Consider the following 12,448-nt stretch of genomic DNA (forward strand, 5'->3'; position numbering starts at 1 on the left):
CTGCCGCGGGGACCTGCTGGACTGCAGCCGCCTGGAGCTGAGCCGGGCGCCCGAGCGGCTGTCGCCCGCGGGGGTGCAGCTGTGAGTATCCCGGCGGGGCTTCACACTTGTTGGTGGGCTTGGGGGGGGCTGCCTCTTCCTCCAACACACGCACAGGTGGCTCCTTTTCTCACCCCCACTTCCAGTGCTGCCCGAAGCCCCCGGCCCCGCGGTCCCGCCGTGCCCCCGGAGGGAGCCGGGAGCTCCTGCAAGCCGCGGGCCCCGCCTTGTGCCCTTGCTTTGGGAGAAGAGCAAGGAGGCCGGGGTCGGACACTGGCAGCTTTGCAAAGAAAAGAAGCGGGGTTATTACAACTTGTTCCCTCCAGAGAGAGCTGGTGGTTGGCAGTGATGTCAGGCCCGGCTTGATTTAAAAGGAAAAAAGAAAGAAAACAACACTGTAGTGGCTTGATTGGGAACTGGGAGATCATCCTCAAGCGACAAGTCTTTTTTCTTCTTTTTGGTGGGAAGTTGCCACATTGGCTAGCTGGATTCTCGGTGATGGGCATGCAAGGGTGCTGGTCCAGAAGTGGCATGGGAGGCAAGGCTAGCTGAAGGTGATCCCTTTCATGAGGCTAGCTGTGTAGCCGGGATCTAGTTCGACAAGCGTTCAAATGCAAGATGTCCTTCCTCGGACCCATTTGAAAGCTTGCCTAGCATTGTCCCAGCTACACAGTTGGCTGAATGAAAGAGGTTGCCCTAAGAAAGACACACCACTCATTTGTGGGGGTTGGACCTGATGACCTACTGAGGTCCCTTCCAACCCTAACATCTGTGAATTTATGCCCTTCTTGATCTTGATTCTGCAAGAGCTTTGTGGGTTTAAGAAAGGTATTGTGACTACAGGAGATAATGTTCATGCTGAACAAACTTGCTGAATACTCCCGTCCTCTTAAAATGCTTCATGTAGTTTACTTGCGTGACAGATAGTTGATGGACAGATCAATTATTGAAGTTTTCTAAAAGGAAGAAAACAATTGCCCCCATCTGGAACTATATTTACCTTTGTTCTTCATTTCTTATTACTCAAATCACTTCAGGATTAGTCTTATGAATTTTCTGTTACATCTTGAAAGCAGATAGAGATAAGCACTTTAAAGTAAACAGGAAAGCTTTCAATTAGTTGTGGCTAATTCTGCTCAATTGCCTTGTCTGGAGGTCATGCTGCTTTATTCATGAAATGTGGATGGCTGTGTTGACAACATGTGGAACTGGACATAAGAATGACTGTGAGGTGAATGGTTCCATGAATTGTGGAGGAAAGTGACAGAAAAGAAACTTTAAACTTTCCTTTTGGCTTAGTTGATGGTTACATTTTAACAACCTACTGGATCTGCTTTATATTCAATAACTTGGTGCTTCCTGGTGAATTTGGATCTCCTATTTTTTTGAGCTATTTTAAGATAAAATAAATCTTTTCACAAATCTTGCTAGATACATCTTAAAACTAAAATTACTTTACCTGACTGCTGTTTGCTAAAATCCACATTTAAGAATACAACAGATTTTAAAACCAAGGGAAATGCAGTTAATTTATATGAAACTTACTTTCTCTCTCTCTCTCTCTCTCTCTCATTTTTTAAGAGTCTTTAAACATATAACTGTTTAGTTGGTCTTATAACAGAGATCACATTTACCTTGTGACAAAGAACCTTGTCCACCCAAGTCTTAGACCAACATGGCTACAACCAACACCCCCTTTAAATATATTGCATTTACACCAGTAATCACATGAAACTATCTTTTGACAGTTACTTTCTTGATAGACAGAAGACAAAATCACATGTTTTTTTGTTAGCACAGTAGAGGCTTTCTAATCAGAGTTCCTTGGTAGTGTAAATTGTCCTGATATAAGTTCACATTCCTTTAAAAGAAGTGTGAGAAAATATGTTCCACTTGTATAAATAAGCATTGGGCCTCTTGTAAGAAACCCTGCTGTGATTGCTCCTTGGACAGCTGTGTCACTTGGTCTTAAGCTCCAAGGGGTCCATCTTTGTAGGTGTCACCAAACCATGTGGTCCGGCTGCTTTTGTGTAAATGTTTCTTTAGTTTGTGTCAAATATCTTAGAAGTTGAGTTCCTTTTCTCCTTTCCCTCCCCTTTATGAGAGAACAGGGTAATATATATGGCATTGTCCGTTGCTTCCTGCTATTTAGTATTTGGAATTTAGATTGCAAGAGGTGTGAGATGAGGCTTTTCGGATTAATATAAAGAAAAAAAATGTTTGAGTTAATGTAGGTCACTCCAAACCGTTTGTTTAGTAGTAGTAAGCGACTGTGCATATATGGTATTCTTTTAATATTAAATATTTCACAATAGTCTTTCCTGTATGTAGACAAAGCCAATAATTTAGCCGTATAGCTTCCAAGCTATTTTGGAAGAAAGTATCCATCACGCCAAGTTCTCAAGACCTTTCTCAGGAAAAAATTCCCATATGAGTCACTAATGGGACCCGGTCCCACTATGTGGATCCCGGGACGCTAAATGAGATCAGGCCCATCTTTCTGGCCTTCCTACGTCCTGCAATCTCTTCCCTTAGGCAAAAAGATGTTGACTGGTGTTAAGGACCTTCTAGTGTCAAGAAGAAATGTCTTGGCCCTAAAGGCTTTTCTCATTCAAAGTTTTTGCTGAAACAAAATGAGATGGTGAGGTAGAATGTTGGATTGGTACAAACTGTATCAGCACGAACAGCAAAATCATGCTCAAATATTTGCACTTGGGTTCTGTCTTGGCAAAGTTGAAGTTACTGCTTCAGTTACCTAATTCACTTTACCAATATAGGGGTAAAGTGCAGTGTAAAACAGGGGTGTAGGTTGTAGCCGTGCTGGTCTAAGGACGTAGGCAGATGTGTAAAACAGGAGATACTGACCAGCTTTGAGGGTCAAAGATAAGTATATAATCGTCCTTAATAGGGTCTTAGCATAATTTAATGATAGTCCACTGATAAATATTTGTAGTGCTTTGTGTAAAAATGTCTTTTAATGTTAGATTGCAGTTTACTTCTGGCATGTGTGCCCTGAGACTGAAAGAATGTTGCTTTGTTAGAATTCATGTTTCATAATTAGAAGGGGGTGGGAGGGAAAGGAGGGAAACTTGAACATTTGCCAGTGTCTTCAGTATTTTTAAATTCTCTTTGGAATTTTAGAATATGTCTTACCAGGTTCACCTAGGAACACTAAAGCTGTCAATGAGACAGAAGGGAAAATCTAAAAGATGGTTTCAACTAGTGTTTGTGTTACATCTTTAGTATTTACATTTTATAAATCCTCTAGTTCTTTACCAGAATTGCCAGAAAAAAGCCCCGTATGGTTTTCACAGCTGTTTTTCAATATTTTCCAGACTAAAACTTGAACGTAGCAAGCTGATTTATGAGTCACTTTGGATCAGTGTCTTAAAACAGCTACAGCCTGGCTTTTTGTTTTTCAGCTTTCCTGATTTCTGCTGAATTAGCAGCTCTAAAGGCCCCAGTGGGATTGATTAAGAAGCTGTTGCTCGATTTGCATTTTAAAATTTGACTTGAGGCTCAGGTTTCTGAGTTCTCTAAGGAAGGAGATGATAATTATAACAAAGTATTGTAAATTAAATTAGGTTTAAAAATTTATAATTATAACAATTTGTGAAGAAGTACTCCCTCTTTGGTATTTGGCAAACTTGAGGTCCCTTCTAGCCCTACCTTTTTGTGATTCTGTACTTCATCAGATACCTAAGGTTGTGATTCTGGTTTCAAACAAAAATTATAATTGCTATGAAAGGATGTTCTTACAAATATTCAGTTAATTTTGTATGAGATGTTTTGGATAGGATGTTTCTGCCTTTGGCAAGGGTTTGGATTTGATGACCTCTGAAGGCCCCTCCAGCCCTATTTTTCTTCCATTATATGAATATGAAAATTAGTTCTTTCAGATATAATTTCATTCATCTTAATCTAGACACTGTTTCAAAGTCACCAGTTCATTTTTCATGGCTTTTAGTATTTTGGTAGCAAAGTAATCATAGAAGAATTTTTCTTCCCCTTTGTAATGTGGTTTTAACACACTGGGAAAAATCAGGAATGGAAAACATGTAGCAATAACTTCAGTGTTGCCAGCTCTTTTTTCTAAGTGAGGGGAAAATAGATTGGTGCACTTGCAAGTTACATCTTTGTGAGATATATATTTTTAATAACAGGGGGCATGAGTTTGGGGATGTGTTAGAATTTTGTATTCAAACTTTAGTAAGAGACATGTACTTTAACTCTTTTCATTTCAAGTTTTTCCTAACTTATACATGTCACTTCTTTTTTCTTGTTTCTGAAACTGGTACTATTGAAACTGTTTCCTCATGGCTGTGGTTCACATTTTATCCAGTAGAAAAGCATAGATTTATATATGGGGGAAGCGAAAGGCCTCATCAGAGCCGAATATTTCATTCTTACCTTGCATTTGAAAATCTGATACCTAAATCAATGTGGAATATTTGGGTGTACCTATTTAAAAAGTAGGTACTGCATGGAAAATCTGTGGGTATCTACAGTGTTAAAAAACACCAAATTTTGTCTGAAACATAATGTAAGTTGTTACACTCATGGTTTCCTTGATAGACTCCAGATGGATGTGAGCTTGAGCTATGAGTGAAAGTGTCTGGCTCCAGTGTGGTGATCATGCACAGCAGTGGTTGTAATTGTAGGATTTTTATAGTTTAAGGACTCTGCCAGATTTCTTTTTCTTTCTTTTTTTTTTTTTTACATGTTATAACTCCAGCAGAACAAATCTACTCACGTCTGTTACTGTCTGGTAGGTCCTTAGGCAAACATGTTTTAAATAAACCTTTGCAGAGTTTTTAGAAGAAATGAGGAAATGCAGGTTTTTAGCACTAATGTTGAAAACTCTTTGTTGAAATAATTGCTGATTCTTAATTCTTGTCTAATACATGAAGAAAAGTAATGCATTAGGCTCCAAAAGCCATGACTTCATAGAATTTTGGCTGTTTATTTGCATAGTTCTTATAATCCCTGTGGACCAAAGCCAAATATTGAATTAAGTTTAAAGGTAAAAAATGTCCTTACTCTCCCTTTTCCAAAGTAAAAAGTTTGATTCATATCACTGTAAAGAAACAAAACAAAACCCCCTCTTTTTGTGAACTGTCTGAACAATTTACATTTATTTTAGAATATCGTGTGGGATGCCAAATTTATATACAGGTTTCTCTTGCTTTATGCAGGTTCTGTATGTGCAAATTTGCTCCTATGCAATGACCCTTTTTATACCAAAAAATCATTGTATGTGAGGTACATTCACTCTGGTATGGTGGAAGCCCGCAGTCACCTGCTTTGTGTTGTGCATTGTGGGGGTGACACACACCAAAAATAGTCTCCTGTGTGGATTTGTGCTCCTCACTCATCTGCAACAAGTGTTTCTGTACTTGCCATCCCCATTATGGTAATATTCACCACCACTCTGTGCTTCTGTGTACTGTCTTGTTCTTGGTGAGTACCAACATTGTCTTGTAAAAGTGGTAGAAATGGGTCTGGGGGTCAGTACAGTCGAGGTCTTGGAACATATCTCTAGTTGTTACATTGTAAAGTCGGTTCCCTCTATGAATTTGAGTTAAGCTCCATTGTCCAGGAATGCATGTACAGCATAAAGTGAGGGAAACCTGTATCTACAATGTGCCTTACTTATGGTCAGTATTACTTTCATGTTTGTGAGAAGAGTTCAGAATCAAATAAAAGCATTGAACTATAGTTGAGGTTTCTATGTCATCTTTGCCTGTTGGGTGTAGGATTTGCAAGTTGTTTTAGATTAGCAGATGAAAATACTAAGTGACATAGGCTCAAAGGAACAGATTGTGCATCTAAAAAAAAACCCGGAAGTGCCCTTCTTTGTCCATTACTTTTCCAGTTGCAAAGCGATTATTTTAGTAAGATTTTTAAGCACCTATTTCATTGATAGTCCTGTATAATTAAAGCAAGCCAGTTGATGTTAAGACTTCTTGTGGTACTTTCTTTAAAAACATAAACAAATATCCAGTTTATAGGTTATTATTCCAAATTATTGATTGTAAGGAAGGCATTTAAAATTATTTTCCTTGTTTTGAGAAACAATGTCTCTGTGAGTTTATATTTGTTTTTGTTTGCAGAAAAACAATAACAGATGTTATACATGTAATGATTATATATTTGGGGTTGAAATTGTATTGTGACAGCTAGCAAAATATACCCAGTATTTTCTGGCAAAAATGACAGCTCATTTATTTTTGCAACCCCATAGGGATTTAAGTCATAACAGATTATCTTCAATCAATTTGAGTCACCTTCCTAATCTTCAAGAAATGTAAGTGGTTTCTCTCTTTGTGTTTAAACCTCATGTTTGAGAGACAAAGATGCACTTTTTTGTTTACATCATAACTAACCCTTTCTTTATGATGTTGGTAGAAAATTGAACAACAATGAATTGGAGACCATACCGAAGTTGGGCCCAGTCTCTGCAAATATTACTCTTCTGTCCTTGTAAGTAGACCTTGATGGCATTATGTGCATCTATAAAGTCAGTGGAAATAAGTGTATTAGAGGTTAAAGTGAAATAACTTGGAAGTATGACAGCTTGTGGCTGGAAAGCTGATTTATGGGATTTACAGCAGGTTGTTTAAAATGCATGTAATTAAACTTAAGCCTGGTAGTTTTTGATGCTTCTCTAAGATATAAACGAAAACTGCATTTAGCATTAATTTGTCTTGTGACAGTGCCCAGAGGCCTCAACTGTAATCAGGACCTTTTTATGCTAGTCGCTTTAAAAAAATTAGTAAATAGTATACAAATTTGTAGGCTTTGAAAACAAGCTCTAGTCTGTCACTGTGGATCTTGGTTAAAATCCCAACTTCACCCTGAAGTTAGTGGCAAAACTGTGTTGAATTCAGGGCAACAAGTATTTCATCCTTTAATTTTAGGATTCTAGACTACTAGATTATACATCATGTCCAGTACTTGTACTACAATGTGTTTGTTTTGTGGTGTGTATGTGCATGTGTACTTCCAGTGATTGCAGATAGTGCCTATAGAGGGTTTTTTGTATTAATGTATAACTGTAAGAAACCCACCTTAAACTTAAAATGTAACACCATGATCAAAGCCACAATTTGTACATTCAGTAAAAGCAGATAGAGTTAAACAAGGAGTATAATACTCAAAAGAGATCATGTAATTTTTCATTTTAATCAGAAAATTGTGTAGCCATCGTTCCTTTGGATTGGATTTAAAATCTATTTCTGTTTGTGGTTGTGTGCGTGTCTCTCTCTCTCTGAAATGTATATTATGAAGATACTAAAAATAGTAGTAAAAACTGTCAAATCCTAAAGTGGAAAAAAACAAGTTTTTTCATGTGTGGGGTTTTACCAGAAGAATTTTTAAATGTTTATACCTCATATTTAGCTCTCTGGTCAAATGTTACCCTAAGTACAAATTGTAAGTTGCCTTTCCAGGAAAGAAGACTGATGGGTTAAAACAATACAGTAAATTTTGGGAAGCTGTTCAATTAATTAAATTGATCACTAGTCAATTGCTCACATTTGGTGATTTATAGGGGTTTGTTTTTACTTTAGGCCTAGGTCACCTAAGTCAGCTGGTGCAGCCGCTATGTCTGCAGTGTTCTGTTTGAATAAGAACTAAGTGACATTTGATACTGATGTAGTTTTTACAGATCAAAATCAGAAAAGAATGAAAGAAAAAAGCAGATGGTGTCTGACAAATAACTACTGAATTTAAAAACATTATCTACTTCTACATTATGTTAGTGCTTACAGTTTTTTTCAGTGGCCTAATATTATGTTGCTTAAGCACTATTTTGATCTCATAGATTTTGCTATTGAGCTGCCATCTTTGTAAAAGGCTGTATTTACATTGGAATAGATGTTAAGTTAAGAATTTGTCCTAAAGTCTCCCCCTTCCTTCACGTGGTAACTTTAGTACAGAAGAACCTTAAATTATCCCTCTGCAGCTGTGAAAAGAAATATTTTTGGTAAAAATATTTTTGATAAATCTAGCACTAGCTGGGTTATTTGTCCCATACCCATGGTTCTCTAGTTTACATTCATTTACCCAGCTGACAAAACATGCAGAAAACTTCTTATTAGATTTGGACTATGTCTATATATTGGAAATGTTCTTCTTTATAGTTTTTAGGAGGTACTTAAAACATTTCCAAAAAGTTAAGGCACAAATCAGCTGGTTGGGAGCCAACTTGCTGTCCATGCCAGGCCTCTGTATGACATCAGGGGATTTCTGAGTATGTATGGTTAAGTGCAGTTAAGGTTACTAATGTTTCACACCTGTATTATGACCACTGTAGAGAATTGTTTGTGATCAGAAATGGAAGAGCCCTATTTACTTACCCATTGTATTCCATTTCAAAAGTAATATTAATTCCTAAGGCATGCAGTGTAGTGCTCAGTTCAGATGGATCATTGGAATAGAAAGCTAGAGACTGGTACACCATGGTTTGGGAAAACAGATCATCTTCTGGTGTGCTCACGGGTTCCTTCAAATGATACCTAACACACTTGAAACTGTTAATAGCACAAAGGCCACAATTTAATTAAAAAAAAAAAAGAAAGAAATATAAACTTTGATCAAAGCAGCCTGACAGTACAGGCAGTCCTTTACTTACAGCATTTCGAGTTACATTGTTTTGCGCTTGCAACGTTTATAGATCGACACCCTGTTTTGACTTTACATCAGTTTCGACTTTACAGTGCTTGATCTGATCCGATGCCACCCCAGCGAACAAGTTCGCTGCATCACTCATCTTCCTGTAGAACATCAGTCCAAACTTCCTTGGACACTTTCTTTAAGAAAGCAGCCAAGACTCCAGAAAAACCTGCAGCCAAGACTCCCGAAAAGACTCCAGCCAAGAACCCTTCAAAAAGTCTAACCAAGAGCCCTTCAAAAAGTCCAGCCAAGTCACCTCAAAGAAGTCCTTCCAAATCAATATGGTTCCTATTTACAATATAAATACATTAATGTAGCTATATTACTCATCTATGATTGATTGAGTATGAAATCCTGGGGTATTTTTGGTGAAAATAGGGTATCGGGCCTTGGTTCAGGAACCAATCCCCCATTTATAACATTGCTTCTTATGAGAAAATAGGTTCCGAATTGCAACATTTTGACTTAAGATGCAGTTTTCAGGATCCAATTGTGTCGTAAGGCCGAGGACTGCTTGTAGTATAAAAGTATGCACAGCACACATTCCCTTGCCTCAACCCTGGCCTAGCAAATATCACCAAAATTTTAATGTAATGAAAGTGAACTCAGATTTGTTTTATGATTTAAATTTTTCTTTCAGTCATGGAAGTTAACCTTTTTTGGACTCAGAATGAGTTAATATGTTACCTAAATTATTTGAAGAGAACAGTTACGAAATAATGCTCTGAAATTCTTTGGAACCACTCATTAGGAAATAACTGTACTTAAAACATTATTCTGATCAACTTCTACAAAATCCTAAGCTTTTATGAAAAAGGGAAGCTGTGAAATCCTCTCAAAGTCAACCATGGTTTCCTTGTTGCATCTTTTTTTGTTCTAAATGCAGAGAAAGAACGTGAAGTTAATATAGTGAGAATTGATGATTACACTTTCTCCAAGGCACATTTGCATTTTCATTGCTATTTTGGAGTTAGAAGCTTTGTCCAGCATATCTTTTAGGAATGTAGTGGAAAGTGTCTGCCTGTTCTCCTCTCTTCCTTGATAGTTTGTTTCTCCAGTAGTCAAGAATTTTTTCCTAGATAGTGAAAACTACTTCTTCCCATTGACTTTTATTATAGTTACATATCCTTAACATTTTCTCTCTCCTGTTAGAAAGTTTTCCGCATTTCAGGATAAATGACACTGAAAGTATATCTATGCAGCCTCTAGGTGAAAGAATCTACCCTGCAAGTCTATGCAGTTTTTGCTCAGGATGCTCCACCATTGATAAAATATTTCTGATCAAACAACTGCAAGAGAAGTGTAGAGAAAAACAAATGCCACTGTACATAACCTTCATCAATCTGACAGGTGCGTACTATACAGTCAACAGACAGGGCCTTTTTACTGTTCTGGAGAAAATGGGTTGTCCCCCCAAACTGTGAACAACATTTGTGCATTACATCAAGGTATGCATACAATTGTAGTGTATGAAAACGAGTCAAATTCCTTGAACATCAACAATGGGGTGAAACAGGGATGTGTCTTAGCGCCCCCCCTCCCCCCACCAGAGTAGATGGAGGTGTGTTCAGCACTGCAAGGTTTAAAATAAAAACTAAGGTGAAAGAACTGGTTCTGAGAGATTTCCTGTTTGCAGATGACACAGCCTTGGTTGCCCACAGTGCATCATTCCTGAAAAATCTCTTTGGGCAGATTTTCTGAATCATGCAAGAGTTTTGGGTTGGCAGTTAGTCTCAAGACTGTGATAATGTACCAAGGGGTGAAACAACCAAACCTGACATCACTCTGGAAGATAAATCTCTTAGTGTTATTCACAGTTTTAGCTACATGGATTCTGTGATCAGCAGTAATCTTGACCTTCAGATTGAACTGACTAATAGAATTGGAAAAGCAGCTAAGAATTTTGGATGGTTACGGAAGTTTGCATGAAATAACAGGAATCTATCAGGTAAGGTAAAGAAATCTGTGAGACTTGTATACTTAATCCTTGCTTTATGGTTCAGAAACATGGACTACAAATGCTAGGCATATTGAGAGACTGAACAGCTTCCATATGAGATGTCTGTGTAAGATCCTGAAAATAAAGTGGGAAGACCAAATACCAAACATTAGAGGTACTGGAGCATGCAGGACTGACACACTTAGAAACCACTATCAAGAAGAATAGGTTGCGATGGCTTGCCCATGTCAGGAGAATGGGAGAAGACTGTATCCCCAAAAATGTTTTGTATAGCAAGATTCAAGATGGCTCCAGAAAGCAGGTTACTTTTTGTGCCAGTACCACGATGTGTGGAAAAAATGATACAAAGTCGTTCAGCATTAACGTAGAAAGCTGGGAGGAGCATGCAGAATCCAGTCCAACCTGGAGGGAACATCTGGCTCTAGGTTCAGCTCAGCATGAAATGGCTCTGATCCAGAAGATGGAAGCAAAGTGAGAAAGAAGAAAGCAGCATGCTGTAAATTTGGATTCCAACTAGGACAACATCTGTGAAACTTTTTACAAGCTGTGTCACTCTCAAATTGGATTTGTCAGCAGCAAATTAATTGAGCAACTGACTAGACCTCTTATGTGTACACCATGATCCAGAGGATCAGTGGCTCTCTACTACTATATGCTCAGAATATATTGTTTAGATTTCTTAGCTGTAAATGAGCCAGCTTGGATACTGGAAGTGGTATAACTGCAGTAGCCCTTCATGAGTTGAGAAGCTGCAGTACTTCTTCTAGTACCCAGGTTAGCTTGCTTATCTTTCCAAGGCACTATGTTGTATAGTGTAGATGGAATGTTTCTCCTGCAAGCAGGTATGATATGAAGGCTGTATGAGTAATGTACCTTAACTTATCCTGAACATGTGACTGCTGATGGGAGACCTGAAATGTCCAGGAAACATGCTTGTGGAATAACGGACCCCCTCTGCTACTCTGTTAAAGTTCCTCAGAAGTGTTTGAGGGAAACACTCAGCAGAAGCCATCATTAGTGTTATTTATAGTTTCAGGTTTTATTTTTGCAATAATGACTTTTGTTTTAAAACAGAAATAGACTTCTCTAACTTATTCTAGTTTGGCTTCACCCTTACAGTATTTTCTTTAAGGGTTGTGGGGGGGGAAGAGGAAAAGGGGGAGAAAGAAGCTCTATATGAGTTTGACCCCAGTTCCTTGTAGACTTGGTCCATTTGCCCGAATATAATGCTCACTTCTAGTCATATAAACTTAATAAACTTTTTTTGGGGGGGGAATACTGGATTTAAAAACTGAATCACCACAAATATTTACTCTGGCTATACATAGTAATGGTGTCTTATTTAGCTCCCCCTAGAACTCAAATATTTTAGATGTTTCCTTATTTTGCATTCCTCAAATAGTTGTAAAACCAGTTACAATTAACATGGGGCTGTTTTTAAAGCTTATGATAGTTCCATGTTACAAAATTTTGCAGTTTTGGGAGATAAACAAGTCATTTTTTCATTACTTCTAGGTCTGTTAATTGCCTACTTATTTTTGTATTTGGGTTAAAAGTGAATGCAATATGTCCAACGGGCAGAGAAGCAGGTTTGTGTGTGTGTGTGGTTTTTGTTTGGGTTGGGGGGAGGTGGTGGTGATTCGACCAACTGTGCAGTTTGGAAAGATTTAGACAAGCTTTAGGGCATTTGTACATGTTTGTGTTGCAGTGCTGGGCACTTCTTAAAAGCACCCAGTGCTGCGGCTCATGCATTTGTATAAACAGCGAAATGTG

At 38.0% G+C, this 12,448-nt stretch overlaps 1 protein-coding gene across 1 annotated transcript in view; it reads left to right on the forward strand.

Annotated features, from left to right (window-relative positions):
• Nucleotide 1: 1 nt before the first annotated feature.
• LRIG3 (leucine rich repeats and immunoglobulin like domains 3) overlaps nt 2–12,448 on the forward strand; it is a gene marked incomplete at its 5' end in the record, with an annotated part of 64,089 nt that continues 51,642 nt past the window's right edge. Inside the window, 3 exons of the mRNA XM_019543945.1 lie at nt 2–81; nt 6,284–6,346; nt 6,448–6,522. Of these exons, the coding sequence (XP_019399490.1) occupies nt 2–81; nt 6,284–6,346; nt 6,448–6,522 (218 nt within the window). The remainder of the gene's footprint in view (nt 82–6,283; nt 6,347–6,447; nt 6,523–12,448) is intronic.

This window comes from Crocodylus porosus, unplaced genomic scaffold (genome assembly GCF_001723895.1).
Source record: "Crocodylus porosus isolate Cpor-Errol unplaced genomic scaffold, CroPor_comp1, whole genome shotgun sequence".
Taxonomy (NCBI): Eukaryota; Metazoa; Chordata; order Crocodylia; family Crocodylidae; genus Crocodylus; species Crocodylus porosus.